This window comes from Arvicanthis niloticus, chromosome 3, assembly GCF_011762505.2.
Source record: "Arvicanthis niloticus isolate mArvNil1 chromosome 3, mArvNil1.pat.X, whole genome shotgun sequence".
Classification (NCBI taxonomy): Eukaryota; Metazoa; Chordata; class Mammalia; order Rodentia; family Muridae; genus Arvicanthis; species Arvicanthis niloticus.
The window spans coordinates 61,609,640-61,637,481 of record NC_047660.1 but is presented as its reverse complement, the minus strand read 5'-3'; the positions used below and the strand labels follow the sequence as shown (position 1 = coordinate 61,637,481).

General features: G+C 39.4%; 1 protein-coding gene across 6 annotated transcripts in view; it reads left to right on the top strand.

The window, feature by feature from the left end:
* Ift88 (intraflagellar transport 88) overlaps positions 1 to 27,842 on the top strand; it is an 85,466-nt gene that overhangs the window by 3,812 nt on the left and 53,812 nt on the right. For all 6 annotated transcript variants that reach the window (XR_013109344.1, XM_034497925.2, XM_076930938.1 and 3 more), the window contains exons 2-14: positions 1,978 to 2,073; positions 6,418 to 6,480; positions 7,470 to 7,526; positions 8,868 to 8,921; positions 9,490 to 9,553; positions 10,342 to 10,411; positions 11,562 to 11,652; positions 14,751 to 14,855; positions 15,953 to 16,055; positions 16,970 to 17,084; positions 18,738 to 18,969; positions 21,405 to 21,475; positions 26,374 to 26,460. Coding sequence is in view for 5 of the 6 variants with exons in the window: in XM_034497925.2 (XP_034353816.1) it covers positions 1,984 to 2,073; positions 6,418 to 6,480; positions 7,470 to 7,526; positions 8,868 to 8,921; positions 9,490 to 9,553; positions 10,342 to 10,411; positions 11,562 to 11,652; positions 14,751 to 14,855; positions 15,953 to 16,055; positions 16,970 to 17,084; positions 18,738 to 18,969; positions 21,405 to 21,475; positions 26,374 to 26,460 (1,202 nt within the window). In the remaining variant the exon portion in view is untranslated. The remainder of the gene's footprint in view (positions 1 to 1,977; positions 2,074 to 6,417; positions 6,481 to 7,469; positions 7,527 to 8,867; positions 8,922 to 9,489; positions 9,554 to 10,341; positions 10,412 to 11,561; positions 11,653 to 14,750; positions 14,856 to 15,952; positions 16,056 to 16,969; positions 17,085 to 18,737; positions 18,970 to 21,404; positions 21,476 to 26,373; positions 26,461 to 27,842) is intronic.

Genomic DNA, 27,842 nt, shown 5'->3' with positions numbered 1-27,842 from the left:
GTTCGAAGCCAGCCTGGTCTACAGAGTGAGTTCCAGGACAGCCAGGGCTACACAGAGAAACAAAACAAGAAACAAACAAACAAAAAGAAGCAATTTGCAGCACTCTGGGGGAAATAATGGTAGATTTAGTAGCTGTGAGCTTGACAGCACACTGGTGGCCCAAAAGGAGTGCTGAATTTTTATTTCACATGTTACAGAATGCAAAACAATGTTAAACCAAAGAGTGTGTTTGTTTGTTTGTTTGTTTGTTTATTATTGTGTGTGCATGGTAAGAGTAAGGGGTGAGTACATGCCAAGAGCACCTGTGGTGGTCAAAGGACAGCTTTGAGAAGTCTGTTCCCTCCAATCACCCTGTCATGGGTTCTGGAGATAGAACTCAGATCACCAGATGTATGTGGCAAGCATCTTTATCTGCTGAGCCATTTTACTGGCCCCTGAACTGAGGTATAAATGTAGAGTCTCTGGTTATTAGTCAGATACAGGTAAAGCCCCCAAGGTGCACTGCTGGGCTTTTGGAGGTGGGTTAACCCACGCCTGAGCTTCCTGACACATTGGTATGATCTTCACTGGAAAAACAAAAACAAAACAATATTCCTAAGCTAACAGAAGAGGCTGCACAGGAAAAAGATCACAGGAGAAACTGGTGAAGCAGAAACTTACAAGAGAAATCTGCAGAAAATGAAAGCAAATACAATTTAAAGTGGTGGGGGTGGAGTGGGTAGGGGTGGGGTGGGTTATAGTATATGAATCCTCAGAGCACTATTTTACTATGCAAAAGATTCCAAGAAACCACATAAACTTGGCATTATGCCAAACAACAAGAGTAAACGGAATTTTCTTTGGAATTTACTAGCACACCTAAGATGCAAGTTAGACATTGCAGTTCAGTGCTACATTTCTTGACAAACTATGGTCCCCACCACCACTCCCAGTTTCCCTAAAATACTGACTTGATTTCAGCAGCATTCTGGGACCCTTTTCTAGATACTGACGTAGTTAGTACAGTTACAGTGTGTGTTTGTGGTAACTACACACCTCTCCTTCTATTCCACTTTGTATTGACTTTGTGTGTGTGTGTGTGTGTGTGTGTGCTCTACCATGGAGTTACATCCCTTGCTAAGCTTTCACCTTATATGCCAGCACAACCCAAATGGAACATTTATTATCATTCCATAATTTCACTCTGCTACTCAGCCCCGAGAAGCAGCCATTGTTTGTTGTCTTATATAGCTTGGCTTTGCCCCTTCTGCAACTTCACAGAGGTAAAGCGATGCCCAGTGTGCTGGTTTCTATAAGACTTCTTTCAGCACAGCGTCTATTCCATGCTCCTTGTTGCTGTGCATATTCTCATCGTGACAGGGCATGTGCTCTGACCATTTCCGGGCTCTTAGGACTAACACACTGCTATAAACACTTTTACGTTAATATTTTGGTATACATATGTTTTCATTTTTGTCACAAAAAAATAGAATTTCTAGGTTATAAAAGGTTAATAGGATGAAACAGCAGACCTTTTCCCAAAGTTGTAACATTTTATGCTCCCACTAATGATGTGTAGGTACTCTGGCTGCCCTCCTTCTTTGCTGACCTTGTTGTGTTGTTGGTCTTTATAATTGCTGGAGGTATAATAGGTTTTGCCCTACATTGTAATTGATCATTGCAGTTTTTTTGTACTTAATATTAACATCTGACAATCAGGGTAGGCAATTGTACCCCTCTTGTTGCCTGTAACTTACATAAAAGATGTGGAACAAATATGAATGAGGGTGGTAGATATGTTTTGACAGTTTAGAGAATTTGGAAAAGGGATTCTAGAAAAATATGAATGAATTTGAAGAATTCTTTGTTTGAACTAAGAATTATTTCTTAGGCCTGGATGTGACTTGTAGCATGCTTGAGGCTCTGGATTCAATTCCTAGTATCAGAAAAATAAATTCTTACATCAGGAACATTTTTATATTGCCAATTTTTTAACAGGTACAAATGATGGAAAATGTTCACCTGGCACCAGAAACAGATGAGGACGATCTTTACTCTGGTTTCAATGACTACAATCCAGCCTATGATACTGAGGTAAACATTGTTCACACAGTGTTCTTTTGTTAACCAATTCAGCTGATTCATGAGGACTTTGGCTTAAGTGGGTTTTTTGCTTTTTTTAATCCTTCAGACTAAGTGAAGCCTTTTTTGTTGTTGTTGTTTTTGTTTTTTTTTTGTTCTGTTTTGTTTTGTTTTTTTCTGAGACAGAGTTTCTCTGTGTAGCCCTGGCTGTCCTGGAACTCACTCTGTAGACCAGGCTGGCCTCAAACTCAGAAATCCTCCTGCCTCTGCCTTCTAAGTGCTGGGATTAAAGGCATGCGCCACCACTGCCCAGCATGACTAAGTAAAGTCTTAAAAACTAGAAAACTAATTATTTAAGAACCTCATTTTTCCTACCAGTGACCGTGGCTGCAACGGAAGGGAGCTCATGAGGAAGACTAACAGAATATGACAGCTATGTCCCTGGACTCTTCAGCACAGCTAAGGCATAAGCAAGGACTTAGATAACCTGGAGATACAGATTTGGTTTTGTTTATTCAAAACATTTTTAAAATATTTAAAATTTTTGTTTTATGTATATGAATGTTTTGTTTTGCCTGTATGTATTTATGTGTACCATGTGTATACCTGGTGCCTGCAAATGTCAGAAGAGGGTTTCAGATCCTCTGGAACTGGAGCTACAAACAGTTATGAGCCAAGGTAGTAGGAACCAAACTCAGGTCCTCTACAAGAGCAGCAAGTGCTCTTAACCAGTGAGACACCTCAACAGTCTCAGTGTGTTTTTTCTTTTCCAGTCTCTCTTCTTATTTGGGGATGTTGACATACATCTGACCTGGATCGTAGGCCGGGAGTGCTCTTAGTTGCTGGAGTGTTTTCCTAGCATGCACAAGGCCTTAGCTTCAGCATCCAGCATGATCTTCAAGGGTCTTAGAGTAGAGACCACCTTTGTAGTGCTCTAATTTTTACTTGCCTTGTAGTTATCTCTTGTTATCCATGTATTTTATAGCAAAATTGGGAAATAGAAATGAGCATAGAGGAAAATTACAGTCATAGAGATTGTTACCTTGAAGACTAACTTAAATGCTGGTCTTACCAATATTGTTCCCTTAGTCTGACATATATATATATCTTTATACTTTTGGGTAATAGAGGATCGTACTGTGTATTAGTTTTTCTTTTTCATGAATTCCCACTTATGTAAGTTAATCTATTTAATATTTAATGTTACAATAGTTACAAAGATGAAATTATTACCAAGACAAATTAAGATATTTTCACCCATTCAAATCTGTTATGGGAGTTTCAGTTTCTGAACTTTGTTAAAACAAAACAGAAAACTTTATGAAAGTTATTTTAACCTAATATGGGTAAAGAATGAAAGCCTAGTTGGGCAGTGATATGCACACCTTTGGTCCAGCACTCAGGAGGCAGAGCAAGCTGATTTGCACGGCACAGTGGTGTACACCTTTAATGCCAACACTTGAGAGGCAGAAGCAAGCAGATATCTGTGAGTTCAAGCCTGGTCTATATAGGAGTTCCAGAACAGCAAGGGCTATATAGTGAGAACCTGTCTTAAAAACAAAAAACAAAACAAAACAAACAAAACAAACAAAAAAGAAAGGAAAGCAAAGCAAGATGTGGTTAATTTAGTTCCATATAAGAATAAAATACTAGTGTTTATAGGACTTTAGAAATTCACATTCTGCCGGGCGGTGGTGGTGGTACACGCCTTTAATCCCAGCACTTGGGAGGCAGAGGCAGGCGGATTTCTGAGTTCGAGGCCAGCCTGGTCTACAGAGTGAGTTCCAGGACAGCCAGGACGCCAGGACTACACAGAGAAACCCTGTCTCGAAAAACCAAAAAACAAAACAACAACAACAACAAAACCCCAAGAAATTCACATTCTGTTCTAGAGTTTCCATTTGGCTTTCTGGTTTTTTTTTTTTTTTTTTTTTTTTTTTTTTTTTTTTGTTTAATGTAGCTGTCTGTGAATTTGACATGGAAAAAGAAAGCAAGAAAACAAATAGGGATGGCTTATTTGTAAATCTCTGATACTGATCATTATAAGGACAGTAGTTGTATGTTCACATGCTTGTAACCTTAGCACTCAAGAGAAAAGTAGGAAACTATAGGCAACTGGAGGAAATAAATAATAAACTAACAAACTGTAGCAGTGGGATAATTATAATAATAAAATAGCAGATGCAGTGACCTGAAGATTATCTCCACTGCATTACAACCTAGTATTTTGTTATAGTTTCTTGTCCTTTAATATAGGCAGTTGTTTCCCTCTGGTATATAAACACATATGTATGCAGATAGAATTATTTAGTTTTAGTTAAAATATTTGAGTTGCAAATATATTGAGTTTTTAAAGTTAGTATTAAACAAACAAAGACATTGAAACCTCCCCTTTCTCTCAGTATAAAAGTAATAACATGCTTCTCTACCCTGAGTTCAAGCTTCAGAAACCACCAAAACCAAATGGTACATGCCCATTGTTGAAAATAAATTTGCTGATGACTGTCATTCAGAAACAACCACATGTGAGACAGTGTAGTGTCCACCTGTAATCTTAGGATTACACTTAGGAGGCTGAGGCAGGAAGATCGTGGCTTAGAAGTGAGACATATAAAAGGCGAGAGGCAGACAGAAGAAATTATCGGACACTTGACACTTGGATCAGACACTTGTACTTGGAAGAGGACTTGAGACTTGAGGCAGGTAACTTAGAACTGGGAAAGAGACTAGCAACTTAGAACTAGGATTAGGACTTGAGACTTGGTGCCAAAGCCCAGGACCTGAGACTTGGTACTAGAGCTAGGGACTTGGAGAGAAGAAGAAAGACAGAAGAATAAACAGGATTGAATCACACTCTGTCTGGTCTCCATTCTTCGCATCAGTCCTCACTCTCTCTCTCTTGCTGAACCCCAACCTGCGGACTGGAGCAGCTTGAGGCAGTGCAAGCTCTAACAACTTAGCCCCCAAGGCTTTTGGCAGAGTGGGTTCCAACATTGATAGAGCAGTCCCCTACATTTTGGTCTGCAACAAATTGATAGTGATTATTTTATTATACATTGACCTTTATTTATTTGTTTGTTTGTTTATTTGTTTTATAACAAAATATCTGAGTCTGGGAACCATGTAGAAAAATACTTAGCCAACAGTTTTGAGGCTGAATATCCAAGAGTGAGCAATTGTATCAACTCAATATCACATTTAATTACCACTTCTTAGTAACGTAAATGTTTCCTGGCTACACACCATTGGTATGGTAATGCAGCATGCTGGGTGTCTACTGGAGAGACAGACCCCACAGTGAGATAGGCAGCCATAGTGGAGACTGGCCAGTCTTACTCTGCCAACATCCTATTCTCTCAGGACCAGCATGGTCATGTCTAAGCACAGCAGCCTCCACATTGTCTGTGCCACCACACTGAGGGCTGATCCTCTATCCTGAGACCTCTAAGGTAGAAGCCACTGCCAAACCATGCAGCAGGTGTGTTTTTCAGGAAGCAGACTGAAATAGATCAAAGGCAAGAGTGAGGGTTGTGTCTCGTATATCTGAAGTTAGTCCAGAGGCAGAAAGTGAGAGCCGCTTAGAAGATGGGCAGTTGGTGGGACAGGCTGCCAGGTAGCTCAAGAACATGCATATCCTTCCTTGACTAGTAGTCTTTCCCTTAGACTTCTCAGGGGAAATTACATACAGGTCAAGAGTCAGAAAAGTTTATTTCAATGGAGATGTCGGTTCCCACCTGGAGTGAAGGGTTCTGGTGTTTCACTTGGTCAAACAGAAAAGCAACAGAAAATATTTGCCTTCTTGCTTGTAGAAAATATGGCCCTTTCTGTTCTGCAGTTTCTTTAGGTAGGGACAGTAGTGTGATCCTGGAATATTAGAGGAAAGGAGGGGAGAGAGGAGGGTAAGTGAAGCGAGAAAGGGAAAGATTTGAATCTCACTCTACCAGCTACTAGGGAGAAAGGAGGAAAGGTCATGTCCTTGAATATTTGCCATTTAACCAGGTGATGGCAGCACCCTCTTTTAGGGATTTTGGCTATTTTAAATGATGTTAAATAAGTACACAGTTCTCAGTCATAAAAACTGAGGACTTTTCTGTGAAGTATGAAGTCAAAGGCACACACCAGCATAACTAATTATTCTTCTACTTTGGGAGATCTTTGTGCAAAAAAAAGAGAAAGTTTCCAAAGATTCCAGACAAGTAGAAGGAGCCTTGATATTGGGGGTTAAGGGGTATAGAATTTAAAGACAGGAGTCTGTATTTGTAGCAAAATGAATTATAGAGGGTCTTGAATATGAACCAGAAGAATTTAACTTTTGTCATACTTATTTTTAATGGTAAATTTGCCTTTTTACTTTAGGAGTTGGAGAATGACACAGGATTTCAGCAAGCAGTGAGAACCAGTCATGGCAGAAGACCTCCAGTAAGCAAACTATAGTAAATAAGTTTATAGAAATTATGTCATGAAATTTACCATTGTAGGCGTGTTTAGGTGTATAGCCCAGTAATACTAAATATATTTACATTGCTGTGAGGCAGAGCTTCAGAATTGTCTACTCTTGCAAATGTAAAACTCTTTGTCTGTTAAGCTGGATGGTAGTAACGCAAGCCTTTAATCCCAGCACTTGGAAGGCAGAGGCGGGGGCATCTCTGAGTCTACAGAGTGAGTTCCAAGACAGCCTAGGCTACACAAAGAAGCCTGTCTCAAAAACCCAAACAAACCCAAGCCAAACAAACACAAAATCTCTTGTCCGTTAAATGACTCCCATGCTTTTCCTCCTCTGACACTCCAGTAGCTCCCTCTCAGGTTTCTGCCGCTGTGATGGACTACCAGACCCCCAACAGTGAGGTCATGAGTGCTGTCATGTTGTCCTTTGTAAATGTTCTTGAGGTCCATTATTATAGTCTCAGTGTTGTTCAGATCCGTAGTCTGCAAGGATTGTTCTCCCATTCTGTGAGCCGATTTCATCTAACAAGATGATTGTGTTCTCTGGTATCCAAAAGTTTCTGGCTCAATGCAGTTCTGTTTGTCAGGCTTTGGTGTCCTGTCCTAGAAATCACTGTGAAGGCTAAGGCTGTCAGCTTTTCTTCTGTTATTTTCTCCCAGGAGATTGGTAGTTTTTGTCTTCAGTATATTTTGAATTACTTTTATGTGTGTGGTATAAGATTAAGAATCAGCTTCTTCCCTCTGAATGTTGACAGGCTGTTCCTTCCTTCCTTGAATGGTCTATTTTAATTTATGAATGCTCACATAAACCACTTTTACCACTTCCTAACAATGCCAGAATTAGTGTGCTCTTCCCTGGGGAGGACCACTGAATACAGCATACTTCTTTAGTGATGAGTCTCTTTGCATTTTCTGTATGTAGCATGATCTGAGTCCTGCTAAGGCTGCTCTTTTTCCTCCCCAAGGTAACTGCTAAAATACCAAGCACAGCAGTCAGCAGACCCATAGCTACTGGATATGGGGTAGGTTCTTTTAAGCCTAAAATATTAAAATGCTTCTTAAATATATATATAAGTTCAGCGGTACAGTGGTGGCACACACCTTTAATCCCAGCACTTGAGAGGCAGAGGCAGAGGCAGGTGGATTTCTGAGTTCAAGGCCAGCCTGGTCTACAGAGTGAGTTCCAGGACAGCCAGGGCTATACAGAGAAACCCTGTCTCGAAACCCCCCCCCCCAAAAATATATATATTTTTCAAATTATTTAGAACTGTCTTGTATGAACATATATATATATATATATATATATATGAACTTGTATGTATATATATATATGAATATATGTTCATACAAGACAATATATATATATGTTCATACAAGACAGCATATACATATATATATGTTCATACAAGACAGTTCTAAATAATTTGTGCTTTGTCAATTCATAATTCAGATGTATACCTATATGTATTTAAAAGTCTTAATTTGAGCAATAGCTTTGGATATTTCAGTAAGTTTGATTTGTGCATAACTATATGTTATTATCCTTTTCTATTTGTAGACCTTATTTGCTGATTGATTTCTGTTTCCTACATAATATAACCAACTCCGATGTATATTCTGTTCATGAGTTCTACGTGAATTATATGGCATATAAGCACAATAGTGTTTATAAGAACTTAACCATTCAATAGATGAAGATAGGAAATTTAAGAAAATGTCTCAGGGATATATATCTGGGTTTTATCTTATTGACCCTTTGGGGAAAATAGTGTCTAAACTCCCTAGAGTAATGGTCCTTTTAACCTTATTTAACATTCCTAAATATGTTTTGGCTTACATAAAATAAGAAATAAATGGTAGAAGAATAAAAGACTGATGTGGAGTAACTTTGAAAATCCTTATGACCATGCACTCTAAGGTCAGCAAAATGGTTTCAGAGCCCAGAGGTCCAGAGTGTTTGCCTGCTTGGCCCTGTTTTACATGAGTAAGGAGATTAGCTTGAGGGTATGTTTGCATTTGGTCTTGCTTCATAGCAAGAAGCAGTGAAGAGACAGGTATTTTCAGTTTTGCAGATCAAATTGTCACAACTATCCATGCAATAGTGTTTGTAATATAGCCACAGGTCATGTATAAATAGATGTTGTAGTCCAGTAAAACTTCATTTACAAAGGTGGATTGTTATTTGCCTACCCCTGATAAGAGTTTTGTAAATTGATACCACACTATTTGGTGACAAATGGAAAATTTTTGTTTGTGCTTATGGGTAGATAGAAGAAAAAAATTAAGAGATGCCTACAGTTTTATCTGTAAAGTTGCAGACAGCTATTTTAGGAATATGTTTAACTTGTTTTTCTGCTTATTAGTCCAAGACATCCCTGGCATCATCAATGGGAAGGCCAATGACAGGGACTATTCAGGTCTGTCTGCTACTGTGGTTTATTTGTGCCTGTCTTGTGATGTAGAGTTTATTAACGAAGATTTTTCCTCTTCTTGTATTATAGCAATTCTAACAAAGTTGTTACTTATGTAATAACACCTCTTATTATGGGTTAACATTTGGGTTGTTTTGAATTTTCAGAAGTATGCTTTCTTGGATTTGTATGCTCCAGTCTCCAGTGAGAGGCTGTTGAAGTTGACATAGACTGATGCTTTGCCCTCTGGAATAGCTGGAACTCACTCTCCTGTGCTACCATTTACAATTTCTGCAGATTCTTTTGTGGCATATGGGGGACCAGCCAGAAGTGCAGGAGTAGCTGACAAATAAGCTCATTAGTTTGTTCTTTTCAAACCAAGAGAATAACTGTTAGTTCCAGCATTTAAATTTTACAGGGGAAAGAGAAAGAGTAGGGTTGTTGCATGAAGATTAAGGCATGAGGAGATGGTTATTAAAAGTCAGGGCTAAAGTGGGATGTGTGTTCTGTGCAGAGTTTTCAGTAGGAATAGTTCTTATTCAGGAATAAGTTGAAATGATTCTTCTCTTTGAAGGATGGAGTTGCTCGACCGATGACAGCAGTGAGAGCAGCTGGCTTTTCCAAGGCAGCCTTGCGAGGTTGGTGCGTCCCTCCAGTGCTCATCCCATTGTTGTATGTGCGGATCGTTTCCATTTTAAATAGGATCAAACATGCCATTGATTATAAGACACACCATGATTTTAGAGAAATCCACTAAGAAAGAAAAGGGTTAGGCTGGCTGTGGTGGTTCACACCTGTAACCCCAGCACTTGTGAGGCTAAAAAGGTGTGCCACCTGTTTTCTAGCCTGGGCTACATACGGAAAGCCTGGTCTAATAGCTGACTAAGAGGAAATGGCTGGTGCAATTGTGCTGTAGCTCCCGTGGGGCGGCAGTTACACCAGTGTGTAATGTGCTGAAATATGTTGAACTATGTACCTAAAATATGGTTTATGTGAGTTAGAACTTGGTCCTAAAATTGAGAAGTGAAATTATTTGAATACGTAAGCTAAATAATTAAAAATAAAACCAACAAAAATTAATGCTTCTTAGAACAATAAACAGTTATAAAACTAATCCCAGGTTATCCCTTACATGCTTGATAATTTTAGAGTTCACAGAAATACAGATCTCTGAAGGAAGAAAGTGAATACTGAGGGAGTAATTTATTTTGTCTTTGCTTGTTAATCTATAAGTTTTGTTTATGGTTTCATGCTTGTTAAAGATCCTAAAAATTCCCATGCAATATTTATGTAAGTGTACAAGTATAGGTGTAATAGCTGTCTTAACTTTTGAGCTTATACTATTTAATCAATGGTAGCTTAATGTGTACAAGATTCTCTTCAGCTTTGCTGAATCATAAACTAAAACTCTTGAATTGTGTCTCAGGCTCTGCATTTGACCCCCTTGGTCAGTCCAGGGGACCTGCTCCTCCTTTGGAAGCCAAAAATGAAGACAGGTATGCAAGGCCTTCTGTTGCTGCTGCATGTATTTTCTTTCTTTTTTCTTTTTTCTAGATACATAATATTAGCTTGTGTGAGCAGTATACTGATAAGTCTTCATTCCCAATCCTTGGACTTAGTAGAGGATTAGAAATCTAGGAATAGTCATGTGAAGTCATGCACATTTATTGAACTGTTAGTTGACTGAAGTTGTGGTCTGAATTTCATGAGTAGTGATTCTTCTGAAGGCCAAACAGGATTATAAATGTTATATTATCTTGAAAAGGTATGTTTATTTGGTTATCAGTGTGCATTAAGACTTACACTATTTCCCTGGAAGAAAATGGTAGCAAAGCAATGTTATTTTCAAGTGTGACTGCTTTGGCAAGTGTGTGTGTGTGTGTGTGTGCGCGTGCGAGCGTGTGTTTGTGTGTGTGTTTAATGTGCAGAGCTATGGAGTCCTGGCGTGCTTTATGTGCAACGGCTGGCTTCTGAGTCAGAGATCTGCTTCCTTTGACGCCCAAGCTCTGGAAGTAAGGTCCATGCCTACGTGGGGCCCTGGAGCCAAGTTTTAAAACTGGCTCTTGTTTAGAAATTTTCTTTACTACATTTTTATGTTCATAAATAATTTTAAATCTCTTTTATGAGCTTTAGTTTTCCTAGCCATAGGGGAAGTTTTCATTTTTCACAGGATCTCAAAAAAAAAAAAAAAAAAAAAAAAAAAATAGTCACTTCTCTCTGGAGCAGTGCTGTGGTCCAGTGGGCCTGACTGGTCTGTATCTGCCCTCCATTACTTACTAGTTTTGTGATTTTGGCAGAACTTTCTAATCTAATTTTTTTTTTCAGAAAAATATAATTTTAGTTCTCATAACAAGTGTTTTATGAAAAATAAGTGAAGTTGTTTGGACAGCACATTTAGTTCTGTGTGAGATTATTACATTTGACACTAAATAAATGTTCATTTTATTTTAATATTTATTATGAATGATTCTCTAATGTAATTATTAAGGTCAATAATGTGTTTTTTTAAAAACAATTCCACATATATCCTTATTTGAAATCTATTTTTAAAGTGTAATAGCATTTAATAGGTAATGTTAAAAGATAACTTGTGATATAGATTATAGTGGTTGGGTGATTAAATCATACCCACTGTTTTTTCAACAGTCCAGAAGAAAAGATTAGACAGTTGGAGAAGAAAGTGAATGAGTTGGTGGAAGAGAGCTGTATTGCCAACAGTTGTGGAGACTTGAAACTGGTAAGCTGTTAAACTAGGAGAACTCAGAGTATAAGACATGTGCAGACATTTGTAACTACTTTTAAATATGCATAGACATGTGATATATATATATCTGTTGACTGACCTTAGGGTTTGAGTAAGGCAATTATTTTGAGAATTTTGTCTTACAAAGTCTTATAGTACAATTGGATGATTGTATAATTTTTGACATTACCTTTTAAAAGTTTATTTATATTTTATGTGTATGAGTGGTTTGCCTGTATGTGTGTATGTTTATCACATGTGCAGTATCTGCAAAGGCCAGAAAAAGCATGTTGGATCTGTAACAGGAGTTACAGATTGTTTGAGCTTCCATGTGGTTGCTGAGAGGCAAACCCTAGTCCTCCACGAGTGCTTTTAACTCCTGTGTCATCATGCCAGACACAACTTCTTTTTTTTTTTTTCTCTTGAGACAGGGTTTCTCTGTTTATCCTTGGCTGTCCTGGAACCCACTTTGTAGACCAGGCTGACCTCAAACTCACAAAGATCCGCCTGCCTCTGCCTCCCGAGTGCTGGGATTAAAGGCGTTCGACACCACTGCCAAGCTCCAGCATTGGTTTTAACGTAGAAACAATTCTATGTAGTACTTCCAAAACTCAGCTACCATGACTCATGGATCACATTGTGTTCTATAGAGGACTAGTTTCCCTTTTTAGTGAGACAGGGTCTCACTATAGCCAAGAGTGGCCTTGAACTCATGATCCTCCTGCCTAAACATTTTTACATTCTGAGTGCTCGGTGGGTGGGGGTGGAGTAGGCATATGCTACCATGTCCAGCTTCCTAAGTTCTGTTTTCTCATTGAAACCTCATCAATTCTTTTTTTTTCTAAGTAAACCACAAATTCTTGGTTTGCTTTTCAGGAAATCAACTCTTCTTTTTAGGAAATCTACTCTGCTTTTTCATGTGCAGATTAAGTGCATTAGTGATTAACTCCCGAGTTAGCAGAAATGCATTAAGGGAAGAAACAAAAGCAGGCTCCTTAGAATAGTGGCTCTCAGCCTATGTGTCATGACCCCTTAAACAAGGGTCACCTAAGACTATTGGAAAACACAGATATGTATGTTACAATTCATAACAGTAGCAAAATTGCAATTATAAAGTAGCAACAAAAAATACTTTATGGTTGGGGGGGTGGTCACCACAGCATCAAGAATTATATTAAAGGGTCAAAGCATTAGGTAGGTTGAGAACCACTGCGTTAGAGTCATTTAACCAAGAGCGAATCTAGATTTGAATTCTGTGCTTCATTTTTCCTGTGTCTTCTGTCTATCTCCTTCTCTCTGCTGCCTGAGTTTGAATCTATGCCTGCATCTGAATTCATGTCTATCCCTGTGTCTGTCCTTACCAAAGGGCTTTGTTCTGTATCTATTGAATAGCATAGAAAGCACCACATGGGGGAAGTTCATTACAGAAATCTTTAATGGAGTTTTATAAGGGATTAAGTCATTGATTGCAGCTGATCCTAACTGACCCAGACAACAAACAGTTGTCTATAAACATCACTGTTTATCAACCAGAGTCCATAAACAGTTGCTGGCAACCTGTGTGATAGATTTTAGAAAGTTGCTTTCAACTTCTGTGTTTGCATGATACACATGCATTATCTGGATGGGTGCATGGAATATCACATAATTTAAAATTATAGATATGTGTTATCTTAGGTTGTCACAAAAGGGAAATCTGAGGCAAGTAAGGTTACATCGTTCTTCTAAAGCAGTGGACCTCAACCTTCCTAATGCTACAAACCTTTAATACGGTTCCTGGTGTTGTAATGACCCCCAAGCATAAAATTAGTTTCATTGCTTCTTTAGAACTGTAATTTTGCTATTGTTATGAATCATGGTATAGATATCTGTATTTTCTGATGGTCATCCGACCTCCAAAGGGTTCTGGGCCCACTGGTTGAGAACCAGTTTTAAAGGCAGGTTCTTCAACAAATAGTTTGAGTATACTGTAGGATATCAGTCTTAAGTGTTAAATGACTTTAAAGTCTCTAATTAACTCTGGCTGTGAGGTCCAACAAAAATTCTAGTCTCTTAGGCTGTAAGAGGTACTTTCAGAATATAAAATATCACCACATTTAAACAGAAACATCTTCTCCCTCCTTCCCTCCTTTCTTTCCTTTCCTTTCTTCCTTGCCCTTGTGCATGCTAGCTAAGCCCTCTACCCTGGAGCTGTATCCATGGTAGTCTTAACTTTTTTATTTTGAGACAGTCTTAGTTGTCTAGGTTGGCCTTGAACTTGTGATTTTTCTGCCTTAGCCTCCCACACAACTACTGTGCCACCAGGCTCTTCTCTTTCTCTTTCTCCTCCTCCTCTTCTTCTTCCTCTTCTTCCTCCTCCTTCATCTTCATCTTCTTTTGTTTTTGTTTTTGAAACAGGATCTCTGTACATGGTCCTTGCTTTTCTGGAACTCACTATATAGTCCAGGCTGACCTCAAACTCACAGGGATCTTCCTGCCTCTGACTCCATAGTGCTGGGATTAACGGTCACATCACCACTCCTGGCTGCTAAATCCTCTCTTTTTGTTTTGTTTGTTACATTACTTTGGACCTCAGACCATGAAAGTACAATGTTCCATGACGTAAAAGATAAGTCTCTTATTATATTTCTTTGTGGAAATCAACAAAAGGTCCATAGCACTGTGAGTACGCTGGGATCCAAGCTAAACATTTCTTGTAATATTAGGCCATAGTTATCTTTTAGCTTGTTAATTTTAAGCATCCCCAAAGCCAAACAAAATCTACCCAAATCTTTACATTTTAAGATTGAATAAAAGTATTCAAACATTCAGGAACTGGCAAGAAAAAGAGGCATAATGAAGTCCAAGGGGTGGCATGCAGTGCGTGGTGCAATGCTAACTTGTAGTAAATATACCCTTTCTCAGCAAGACCACATAGACAGTTCTATGATGCAAAGCTCCAGTTTAAACAGCATTCTGGGGAATTTTGTATGAGGCCACAGGGGCATTCGAAATAATCTGATATGGGGTGTGTATTCAGTTGTGCATTATATAGATGCATAAATGTTGGTGAATGCAAAGACCTGTCTTACCAAGTATAAGTCTGATTTCAGGCCTTAGAGAAGGCTAAAGATGCAGGAAGGAAAGAGCGAGTCCTGGTGAGACAACGAGAGCAAGTCACGAGTCCAGAAAATATCAACTTGGACTTAACCTACTCCGTAAGTATTGGTGTGCCTGTTGAGGGCTGTGTGCTTACCAGGGTTTCCTCGTTCCTTTCTCTAGTGTTAAGGATCAAACCCAGGTATTGTGCAGCTAGTCACATTCATCTCTAGCCCTCTTGTAGCGTTTGGGAAAAGATTTTTTTTTTTCACCAAATCATAAAATTGATACAAACTTATGGGGTACTGTCTTAGTTACTTTTCTATTGCTGTAGAAAACACTACGACCAAGTCATCTTATAAAAGAAAGCTTTTAATCTAGGCCAGTTTTAGAGGACGAGCGAGTCTGTGACCATCATGGTGGGGAGCAGCAGATAAATGGAAAAGGAAACATCTGAAATGTTAAAATGCCAGGTATAGGCACACGCTATTTAATTCCAGCACTCAGAAGCCAAAGCAGGCGATCTCTAGGAGCTGGAGGCTACTCTAGTCTGCATATCAAGTTCCAGGCCAGCCTGGGCTACATAGTGAGACCCTGTCTCAGAAAAAGACCATGTTATATGAAGTCTCTGATTCACTTTACTGTTTAGGCTATTTTAAATGATATTTTATTTCTATTTATAAGAAGAACTAAATAGTCTTTTTCTTGATTATTCTTTTTCTACCAGTAACAGTGGCAATGCACATTTATTCTTTATGGGCCTTCCCAAGATTATTGAATGATAAGTACTATGCAAATTAAATAAAATCCATAGAAAGTGGAGTTTCTAGGACAGGTCTCCATCATCTGCAATCTGTTCACTTGTACAAGGTAGCACTTGTACACAATTGGCTGAGTGGCTTGAGACAGCAGCTTCGTTCAAATAGGGTTTTTATTGTTGTTGTTGCTTTTTTTTGTTCTGTTTTTTTTTTTTTTGTTTTGTTTTGTTTTTTTTGTCTTTGAGACAGGGTTTCTCTGTGTAGCCCTGGCTGTCCTGGAACTCCCTCTGTAGATCAGTCTGGCCTCGGAGTCACAGAGATCCTGCTTCTGCCTCTTGAGTGCTAGGATTAAAGGCGTGCCCCACCACTGCCCAGCGAGTGTTTTAACCTCTAGAGTGACTGCAGGTGAATGTGCCTAGAATGGTCATTATGTGGCTTTTATAATGTTTCTTTCCTAGGTTCTTTTCAACTTGGCCAGTCAGTATTCTGCTAATGAAATGTATGCAGAAGCACTAAACACATACCAAGTTATAGTGAAAAATAAGATGTTTAGCAATGCAGGTAAGTGTCTGTAAATAGATATGTAACTCTTTTATAGTGTTAATTACATTTCCTCACTTTATGCCGGGGCTACATAGTGAGACCCTGTCTCCAAAAATAAAAACAAAAAAAAATTTTTTTTTTATTCCATCATCATAGGAAGAAAGACGCATGGTAACCATAATGTTTCTTTCCTTATGTGACTGTTCTCAAGAGATGAATGTATATTTATATTGTATAATTTTTGTTGTGATATTAAGGTTTATTAGAGTTTCCTTTAATAACATTAAAGTTTTGTACCTTTATTGAGTAATTTACAAATGTCTCCTATCTCTTTTTAAAATGTGTATGGTGTATGTGTGTATAAATACAAAGGCATGCATGTGATGCTGCACTTGTGGAGACAGGACTGCTCGCTCGCCGAGTCTCTTCTTCCTCCTCTGTACCCTCCAGGTTGGAATCAGCTCCTCAGGCTTGCACAGCAGGCTTTTCCCAGGGTCTCTCCTGTCTCACATTTTCCTTAGCACAGTGCACTTGAGTCTGTAATACAAACTGTTGTTTAGCCATCTTAAGTCCATGCATTAACATACGACAATGATGTACTGTTTTGATGTTAGAATTTTATGTATAAAACTTCATAACTGGGCCGGTGAGATGGCTCAGTGGGGAAACACTCTTGTACATATGGCTTATGACCTAAGTTTAGTCCCCAGATCCTAGAAAGTAGCAGGAGAAAACCAACTCCCATGACTTTTCCTCTGACCTCCACATGTGTACCTTGGCCTTCATACCTGCACACACACACAATAAAATTTAGAAACATTTAAAGCTTCCTAACTTGAAAAAAAGCTTTAGAGAATATAGGCTAAGATTATCTATATTATCATAGGAAAAGTACAAACATGAAGATGTTTTATACTCATTTTTTTAATTAGGAAGACTGAAAGTGAATATGGGAAATATTTATTTAAAGCAGAGGAATTATTCCAAAGCCATTAAGTTCTACCGAATGGCCTTAGATCAGATCCCAAGCGTCCATAAAGAAATGAGGTAAGTATGAAATATGGTGTCTAAATTTTAAATGTCTCTTCATAAACAAGATAACTTGTGGTTTGCTGTCATTAGGCTGAGCATTTTGAAGTGTTTGTAGATGGGAGATGTTAGGTTCATGTTTCAGATGTGGTATTTTGCTCTGTTCACTTGTGACTATTTGCACACATCTATGTAATGGCAAATTCAAGGTTAAAGGAGTAGTATATTATCAAGTAAAATAAAACTAAGCTAATAGTGCAGCTGTTGGTAACATTACACACTTAACACCAACACAGCCACAGCAGCAGTCCTGACACCATGGCAGACTACAATACAAGGCTAGACCACGACCCACAGCACATTCTTCCTGCTGTCTGAGACAAGTGAGCCTGATGGTCACTGTGGAATATAAAAGATGGAGAAGTTGGGATGTTTTCTACTCCTGCAATATTCAAGAGCAAAACCTGTATTTCTTGGTTTAATGTTCCCTAGGACATTTCATTTGTGATAGTCCCTTTAAGTGTCATGATACTCTAGAAGTGCCCTTAACTCAGATAAGACCAAGAATTTGAGCATGTCAGGAAAATGTAATTTAGGGGCATACATGCAGGCTTAATAATAGCTGAGGCAGTGTGTGCAGTAATAATTTAGCCAAGGCAGTAACTACTGAGGACTACTCAAGAGTCCTTTAAGGAAGGGCACTTGAGGTGGGTTACATTCATGGGATGAGTGATCTTGAACCAGTCTGTTAGTTATGAGTAAACAGTGAGATTATGTTCAGATATACTTGGAAATGAGGTGGGATCACACCCACTAGAATGACCCAAAAGGACAGGTATTGCTATAAATGCTGGTAAATTAAAAATTTCATACATTGTATATGTGAAAGGTACAGTTACTTTGAAAGACAGGCTAATCTTAAAAGGTAAACATTTACCATGGCCAACAATTCTATTCCTAGTTATATACTTAGAGGAATGAAAATGTACATGGTTCCAAAGGTTTATATGTGAATATCCATAGTAGCATTAATCATAATATCAAAAAAGTAGAAGTAACCTTAATCTCCACCAGGTAGGCAGTAGATAGGAAAATATGGTAAGGCCAGGTGTGGTGGCACACATCTTTCGTTACAGAACTCTGGAAACAGAGGCAAGATCTCTATGAGTTCAAGGCCAGCCTGGTCTACATAGAGTCCCAAGCCACCAAGCCAGCCTGGGCTACATAGTTGAAACCCTGTCTCAAAAAACTAAGATAAAATGTAGTATATCTATGCTATAGACTACTATTTAGTGATTTTTAAAAGGTGGTGCATCCCCAACACTACAGTATAGAGGAACCTCAGGATTGTGTCAGGGAATGAAACGAGACACTTGATAGGATTCTACTTGTAGGCAGTAACTAGGAAAGGCAGAGATAAAAAGTTGACTAGTGACTGCCTAGTGCTCACAGTGAGGACGGGGAACAAAGGTAATTTTCAGGGTAATACGTAGTTACTGTCCCACATGTGTAAATACGGCAGTAATCACTAAATTTTGTGATCTCTTGTTAACACTATTAAAAGCTTTTATAAATTAGAGAGTAAAATGAGAAAGACACAGGAAGGTGCAGCACCTGAACATCATAGCAGGTTCAGGCTGTTTAGGCTGATCCGTGTCCCTCTTTGTTTAGGATTAAAATAATGCAGAACATTGGGATCACGTTTATAAAAACCGGTCAGTACTCAGATGCCATCAACTCATTTGAGCACATCATGAGTATGGCCCCGAGCCTGAAGGCAGGCTTCAACCTCATTCTCAGTTGTTTCGCCATTGGAGATCGAGAGAAAATGAAGAAGGCATTCCAAAAATTAATTGCTGTTCCATTAGAAATTGATGAAGATGATAAATATATCTCCCCAAGTGTGAGTATGGAAATGAGAGTTAACAGCATCTCCTGCTTGTCTGTCTTTCTGTTTCTGTAAGTGAGCTGATTAGAATTTCTCAAGGGATGATGATAAATTTCATTTGCTATTTAAATTGAATTGAGAATGGGACTCTTGAAATAGGGCTAGAAATATAGTTAAAATGGATCACACAATTTTAGTCAAAACTTTAAAGAAGAATCATTAAAAATAAGATTTGACTATACCTAAACCATGTGACCATGGGACTGTTTTTTCATAGTTAGTTTTTGTCATCTTGACACAACTAGAGGCACCTGGGAAGAGGGAACGTCAGCTAAGGAACTACTTCTGTCAGGTTTGCCTGGAGGTGGACAGATCACTGTGAGCAGGGCCACCTCTGGGCAGGTGGCCCTGGGTTGTATGAGAAAAGAAGCTGAGCAAGGCATGAAGAGCACTCTTCATGGCCTCTGCTTCTGTTCCTGGATGCCAGGCTCCTGCCTGAGGGCCATGCCCTGGATTCCAGAGATGATGGACTGAAACCTTCAAGCTAAATAAAACTTTCCATACCTAAGTTGGTTTGGTCAGTGTTTCTATCAGAACAGTAAGAACAGACTAGCACAGTAGTACTGAGGGTTGGCACTAAAGGCCTTGCACATGCTCTACCACTGAGCTATATACCCCGCCCATCTACCATGGAACTGCAAATGCTTGTTTTGTTTGACATAGGGTCTTATTAGCCCAGGCTAGCCTCAAACTTGCTATATAGCTAAGGGTGATTTTGAATTTCTGATACTGCCTTCACTTCCTGGATGCTATGATTACAAGCATATGCTTTTATGCCCAGTGTAATAGAGTCTTGGGGATTCAACTCAGGGCTTCATGGATCACAGGCAAACATCCTACCAACTGAACTACATCCTCTGCACCCTCAGCCTCTGAAAAGTCTTATTTTAAAGACTTTAAAGAGGGAATAGTATATAGTATATAATAGTATATAGTATATGTTAAGAGGTACAGGTCTGGCTGGGCAGTGGTGGCGCACGCCTTTAATCTCAGCACTTGGGAGGCAGAGGCAGGCGGATTTCTGAGTTCGAGGCTAGCCTGGTCTACAGAGTGAGTTCCAGGACAGCCAAGGCTATACAGAGAAACCCTGTCTTGAAAACAAACAAACAAACAAACAAACAAACAAAAAAAGAGGTACAGGTCCATATTTTCCATATGAGAAACTGGTAGAAAATACACCAAAATAGAAACATTACTTTCTGGGCAGTTGGATGTTGTGGCTTCTTCCTCTTCTTTCTCCTCTTCCTCTTCTTTTTTCCTAATACTGTGAAGAAATTTCCCAGATTTTTATGCATAAACTGTTAGCGTTCTGTTACATTAATTCAAACCATATGAAATTGCCTGCATTTTTAGGTCAAAATGTTATTTTTTTTTCAACTTAATAGAGTTGAATTTCATTGTTTATTTTTTTGGGGGGGTTCTTAAATTTGGATGGCTTAGAACTCATAATGTAGCCCAGGCTAGCCTCAAAAATCTGAATCCTCTTGTCTCATCTTAACCTCTACATTGCTGGGATTGTAGGCTCAGCATGCCCAACAGTAGGTTCATTCATTCATTCATTCATTTTCTCTCTCTCTCACTCACTCTCGCTCTTTTGCTCTCTCGTTCTCACTCTCTCTCTGCTTCTCTTTCTCTCTCCCCGGAAGTAGATTTTTCTTGATATAATATAGGGGTACTCTTGTTCCTAGAAAAGACCAAGTGTAGGCTATGGACCGAGTGTAGGCTGTGATGCCCTGATGCCTGATCTGCCACTCAGAACTTGCTCTCCTTGCTGCTCAGTTCCTTTATAATGGGACAATGATAACATGCCATATAGGATTGTGAGGGTTGAATGACCAGTAAATGTAAAGTGTTGAAAGTATACATGGAGCATAATGCTGCACAAATATGGATTATTATGCATTATTTTCATGCTGAGAAAAATGGTGTATGTGATTTAAAAACCATCTGTGTTTGTCTAGGAGGTACTGACAGCCCTGAGCCTTCCATGCTCAAGTTGGTCCTGTGTCAGTGGGCTGTGTCATCCCCAGCCTCATCCTTACTCTCAACAGGGAGTTATGTGGTTTACTCTAAGCACTGACTAACCATGGACAGACCTGGATTTGAATTTAGAATTTACAGTATCGCATATTTATACACACAACCATAGTGTTTGTATATTTGGTACTATTTTTTCTGGCCTGGCCCTTTTATCTGCTATTTAGAATAAACATTAGTTCCATGGAGAATATGATAGGCAATCATCAAAACCACAAAGCCAAGTTCTGCCCTATGTAAGGAAAATAGATTAATGTATGCACTGTTTTATACATCTAGTTGTTTGGTTTTGATTAGAAATCTTAAATTTTTAATGTTTATTTCTGACTTATTTTTTAATTTTTTTTTTCTAGGATGATCCCCATACTAACTTATTGATTGAAGCTATAAAAAATGACCATCTTAGACAAATGGAACGTGAAAGGTAACATTTTGGCCACTAACTAATAATGGCTTTAGATTTTAGAAAATGATTGTGTTCTCACTGATTCTTATAAAACTTGTCAGGAGAGCCAAGAGTGATGTTAAGCACCTTTAATCCCCGCACTCAGGATGCAGAGGCAGGAAGATCCCTGAGTTCTAGCCTGGTCTACAAAGCAAGTTCTAGGATTCCAGGGCTACACAGAGAAATCCTGTCTCAAAAAACCAAAACCAAAGCAAACCAAATCAAAGATCAGTTGCATCTGTTTCCTGAGCTGAGCTGTTACCCACCACTCCTCTACCTTATGGGTTCTCATTTCTCCTTTAATCCTGATCTCCTGCAGCCCAGTTATCATTATTAAGTTGTATGTTTAGCAGTAGGAGAGTTAAACCAGGCCCCCTGCTCTACCACTGACTACATCTCTAGCCTTTTCCTTGCTTTTTATTTTGAGGTGGGTTCACTAAGCTCCCTGACTTACCCTTAGGTTTATTCACTAACCCAGGCTGGCTTGTGATCTTGCCTCGAACTGGGATTACAGGCCTACTCTACCTGCCTGGTCTTACTTAGCTGTTCTTAACCATTTCTGTGAAATTCTCTTTCCCTATCCATTTGGTATTATACTGCAATTTAGTTACCTTTATTTTGTTTAAAAAAAAAATTGTCTTGTGCATTTTTGTCTTGCCTGCCAATTAAATACCAAATTTAAGGAAAAACATGTATTTATTTTATTGTTTTCTCTTTTTATTTTTCACACATGTGTATAATGAATTTTGATTATATTAACACCTTTATCTTCTTCTCAATAAGTCCTTCTTCTCCTGTCATGTCATGTGTGTTTGTGCAAGTGTGTGTATGCACATGTGTGTGCATGTTTGTGTGTGCATGTTTGTGTGTATGTGCTGTTTCTAGTTCTAACTCCAAATATGAGCCTTTTCCATACCAAGATTATATGAGTCTCTGGGCATTTGGCCAAAAATTCACTTTTCATACCACCTAAGTTCATGCAGACCCCACAGGTTAAGGGCTCAGTCCCACAAGCCTCTTCATCCCCTAATACAATCAGTAGCCATAAGCAAGGCCTTCTGTTCTGATTCACTTCCTATAAGACAGGTTTGGTTTTGGGTTATTTATTTATTTTTTTATTTAACCTTCTTAGGATCTATAATTTACTTGAAGCTCACAAAACTTGAGAAAACCCTTTGTTTGTGTGTGCCAGTTTATTGTAAAGGATGCAGCTGAGAAGCAAGAGGCAGAGTATGCAGCTCCTGAGAAGATTTATAAGATCCCATGTCCTCTCCATCTGCACCTCCTCCTTACCACCTCTGTTCACCAGCCCGATCCTCCCTAAGCTAGGCTGTGCACTGGAGACATGACTGCCTATATCGCTGGCCATTGTTGATGGCTCTCTGCCTTCAGCTCCTTTCCTCTCTAGACATTGGGATGTGTCTTAGTCACTGTTCCATTGCATGACCATGGCAACTCTTATGAGAGCATTTAATTAGGACTTGCTAATGGTTTCAGGGGTTTAGTCCATTATCATCATGAAAGGAGCATGGCAGTAGGCATGGCGGGCATGGCGGGCATGGTGCTGGAGAAGTAGCTGAGAGCTAGATCCTGATCCGTGGGCAGAGAGAGAGAGAGTCTGGGCCTGGCATGGACTTTTGAAACCTCAAAGCTTCCTCCAACAAGTAACTTCCTCCAACAAGGCCATACATCCTAATCCTTTTAATCCTTTCAAAGAGTCCACTCCCTGTTGACTAAACATCCAGATATATGTGCCTCTTAGGAGAATTCTTATTGAAACCACCACAGGATGAGAGTGAAAACTCTAGACATTTGATCACATGTGTTGATCTGTCAGTCCAGCTCCATTTTCATCACCGTTGAGACAGGGGCTCATGTAATCTATGCTGTTTTCAAACTTGTTCTTTTAGTAAGGATGGCCTTGAACCCTGGTTCTTCTAAACCCACCTACTAAGTGATCATGTTCTTTGAACCTTTTTAGGGACCATGAGACATCTTGTTAGCATAACTTATGGTCAAAAACAACAACAACAACAAAAAAACCAAACGCATACTTGTAGCATGGAGGAAATCCCACAAGTTTTGAGAGCTCTTTGCCACCTCCCCTTCTTCCTTCTCTCCCTCCTTTTCCCTCCTTCCCTTCTTCTTCTTCCTCCTCCTCCTCCTCCTCTTCTTCTTCTTCCTCCTCCTCCTCTTCCTCTTCCTCCTCCTCCTCCTTCTTCCTCTCTCTCTCTCTTTCTCTCTCTCTCTCTCTCTCTCTCTCTCTCTCTCTCTCTCTCTCTCTCTCCTTCTCTTTCTTATTTTGAGGGTTTTACTGTCTCCTGCCTAGCACTCTGACTGTAAGTGCACAGCAGCACACCAGACTCACACAGCCATCCTCCATAAAGCTTAACTAGAAGGTCTGAGTTGTTGAGTATGTGATAGGTATGTTACATGGTAGAGGGCAACCTTTTGTTTTCTTAATTGTGGCAAAATATATACAATGCGAGATAGACCATCCTGAAATGTCTTTACTTAGACAGGTCTTAACATGGAGCCCAGGCTGGGCTGGAGTTTATGGTCTTCTTGCCCTCTGGGGTTCAGATGTGAGTCACTGTGCATGACACTGAAACATTTACTCCCCCTCCCCCCCAAAACGGGGACTCTGTGTAGCCTTGGCTGTCCTGGAACTTGCCTGCCTCTGCCTCTGAGGGCTGGGATTAAAGGCATGAGTCATCTCACTTGGCTCATTTAGTCATTCTTCAGGTACACAGATCAGTAGCATTAAGTACATTTACGTTATTGTGTAACTGATCTCCAGCACTCTACTCATTTTCAAAAACTAAAGCTCAATACCCATCATATTCATTAAACAGTAGCTCCCAGTGTGTACTCAAATACTACTTTCTGGAAACCGTCCTTCTACAGTCTTTCTCTGTGATTTTCAGTAGTGTAGATACCTGTTTAACATTTTTTTAAAATTGTATGTGGATCAGTGTTTGCCTGCATGCATATGTATATATCACATACATGCCCACTGCCAGTGGAGGCTAGAAAAGAGATTCAGATCCCCCAGAACTGGAGATAAAGCCACAATGTGGGTACTGGGAATTGAAACCAAGTCTTCTGGAAGAGAACTAGTGCTTTTTTTTTTTCAAAGAATTATTTTATGTACATGGGTACACTATAGCTGTCAGACACACTGGTAAAGGGCATCGGATCCCACCACAGATGGTTGTGAGCCACCATGTAGTTGCCGGGACTGAACTCGGTACTTTCAGAAAAGCAGTCAGTGCTCCCAACTGCTGAGCCATCTCTCCAGCCCAGAACTAGTGCTCTTTAACCACTGAGCCTCTCTACCCCTTGAGTCCATTTTAAAAACTGCTTTGTCTATAAATCTAAAAAAAAGTACACTAAGATAAATATCAGCAATCATTGAAAATTGGCATATCCCCTTTGCAATACAACGCCATTTTCCAGTGATGGTGACAATGTGCATTTTATAATATGCCAATATGTTGCATACACACACACACACACACACACACACACACACACAAACTTACATATATACTTTCCAAAGTAACATGCATCTGGGTGTAGTAACCTAGTCCATGTCTTTAATCCCATCACTTAGGAGGTAAAGGCAGGTGGATCTCTGTGAGTTTGAGATCAGCCTAGTCTACATAGTGAGTTCCAAGACAGCCAGGGGTACACAGAGAAATTTTTTTCTCAAAAAACAAAACAGAACAACAACAAAAAATAACAGTTTCTTTTGGGGAGTTGTGTGCATGTGTGACTTATGTGTGTGCATGTACACGTGTGTGCATGTACACGTGTCTGGATTTGCAAACGTAGAGGTCAGAAGTCAATGTTGCTTGTCCCCTATCACTCCGCCTTTTGCTGATTGAACCTAGAGGTCAGCCAGTGGCTGGAGTGACCACTCAGTGAGCCTGTAGGATCCTTATCTCTCTGCATCCCAGGGCTGGATTACAGGCACGTACCACCTGGCTTTTTATGTAGGTGCTAGGGAACCCAACCCAGGTCCTCCCTTGTGCTTGCTAAGCAAACAGTAACCCACTGAGCCATCTGCCCAGTCCCATACACTGTTTTCTTAATGCTGCTTACAGCTCACTTACGTGTTCATAGGTAGGCTATGTAAATACAGCTATGGAGCTTCGTCTGTGTTTCATTCTTTCTCTATCATGGCAGAGGCATCATCAAGCAGGAGAAGAAAGTCACACAGGTGTCCCAGGAGGCCCTCACATAGCCAGTTGTGTTTGCTAGTTGTTTTAGTCTGACTTCAGACATGTCTGTCAGGACGTGTAAGTGGTAGTACTGGGATGGCACCAGGTTTAGTCGTGATGGACGAGAGCTCTGATACTTAGCTGCATCCCTAGCCCTTGTTTCGGGGAACAAACAAGGTTTTACTATGTAATCCAGAGTGACCTGTGACTGGCTGACCTCAAACTCATGATCCTCCTGCCTCTACTAACCTTGTGCTAAGATTATATACACCACCACTCCTGGCCTTTTTTTTTTTTTTTTTTTTTTTGGTTTGGTTTCATTTTAGTTTTGGGGTGTTTTTTTGTTTGTTTGTTTTGTTTTGTTTTTTGTTTTTTGTTTTTGTTTTTTGTTTTTGAGATGGGGTTTCTCAATGTAGTCCAGGCTGTCCTGAACTCAGAGATCCACCTGCCTTTCCCTTCTCAGTGCAAGGAGGCAGGCCCTGCTCATTCCTAGCCTTTATGAACACATTTCTTATGTGGCTGTCTGTCCTCTACTAAGCTTCTGTGGTGTGTTAGCTTTGATAGATAATCTTCCTACTTAAATTTTGAGAGTTAAATATAAATTACTTTTATGTCACATCTAAATATAATTCCTTTGTTTTTATAATATAGGAAAGCCATGGCAGAAAAATACATCATGACAGCTGCAAAACTCATTGCTCCTGTGATTGAAGCATCTTTTGCTGTGGGTTATAACTGGTAAGAGTGAACTGAGGTTTAAGAGTCTAGGCTGTACCTTTGTTCTGAGCTTTGAGCACTTGTGTTTCTTGCTAAGTAGGTTTGCTGGTGACTAGGAGCCTATTGCATGTGACCTGCATTTTTTTTTTCTAAAGATTTTAATAATTTTTCCCCTAGCTTTCTCTGAAATTCTTGAAGTATATGTTTAAATTTGTCTTCTTCCCCCCACCCCTGTCTTTGATTCAAGAGCTCCATAGATACCTACATAGCCTTGTTTCTCTTCAACTTGGGGAAACATCATATACATTTTCTGATAATTTGCTCCCTGCACATCTGTTTGTTAATTTCTATCAGACTTTAGATGTCCATGTCACTTTCCTTCTCTGATTTGGTATTTTCTCTCTGGTGTTTCTTTGACTTCTGAGACTTCGTTGGACTTCTCATGCAAACTTCGTGTGTGTGTGCGTGTGCGTGTGTGTGTGTGTTTATTTTATTTTTTCAAGAGCACAGGTTTTCTCTGTTTCTTTTGGGACTATGGAGGATGGGCAGCTTTTAGTATTTTATTTTATATTTTTAAGATTATTTATAGTAGTTATCTTAGCATTCTCACTGCTAATTCACAAAGTGACATACTGCAGATTTATCTAGCTCACAACTAGTGCGACTGCAATTTTCCTCTAAATAAGTTTCAAATTTTACTTTGTAACTACTTTTGTTATATTAGACTGAGGTCATGCCAGGCTAGGAGATTCTCTTCCTTCTTTGTGTTTTAGACAAGGTCTCTTGTACTTGGGCTGCCTTTGAATTCTCTGAGTAGCTGGGAATGACCTTGAATGATCTTCCTTCATCTCCTCAGATTCCGATCACAGGTGTGCACCACTAAGCCAGCCAGCTAGCTTGCCTGTCCCTTTCCCTCTTCTTTTTAAGATAGGTTCTTTATTCTATGGTTATATTAGTCAGGGTCCTCTAAAGGAACAGAAGTGATAGAATGAAAAAAGAATATAGAGAGTGGAGAGATAGCTCAGTGCTCTTCCAGAGGTCCAGAGTTCAATTCCCAGCACCACATGGTGGCTCACAAATGTCTGAAACTGCAGTCTATCACTAGTTCCTTGGGATCCTGTACTCTCCTCTGGTATGCAAACATATGTGCAGAAAAAAACACCCATATACAAAAAAAATACATATTTAAATAAGTCTTTAATATATATAATACATAATATATATTACTAATATATATGCCTGTTTAGAGGGACCCAGGCTGTGGTCTGGGTAGACAACAATGGCTGTCTTGTGACTAAAAGGCTGAGAATCCAAAACCCAGTCATTGTTCATCAGTGACAGGGCTAGATGTCTCATGGTCCCAGTCTGGCACTAGAGTCCTGAGGATTTCAGCAGAGCTGATG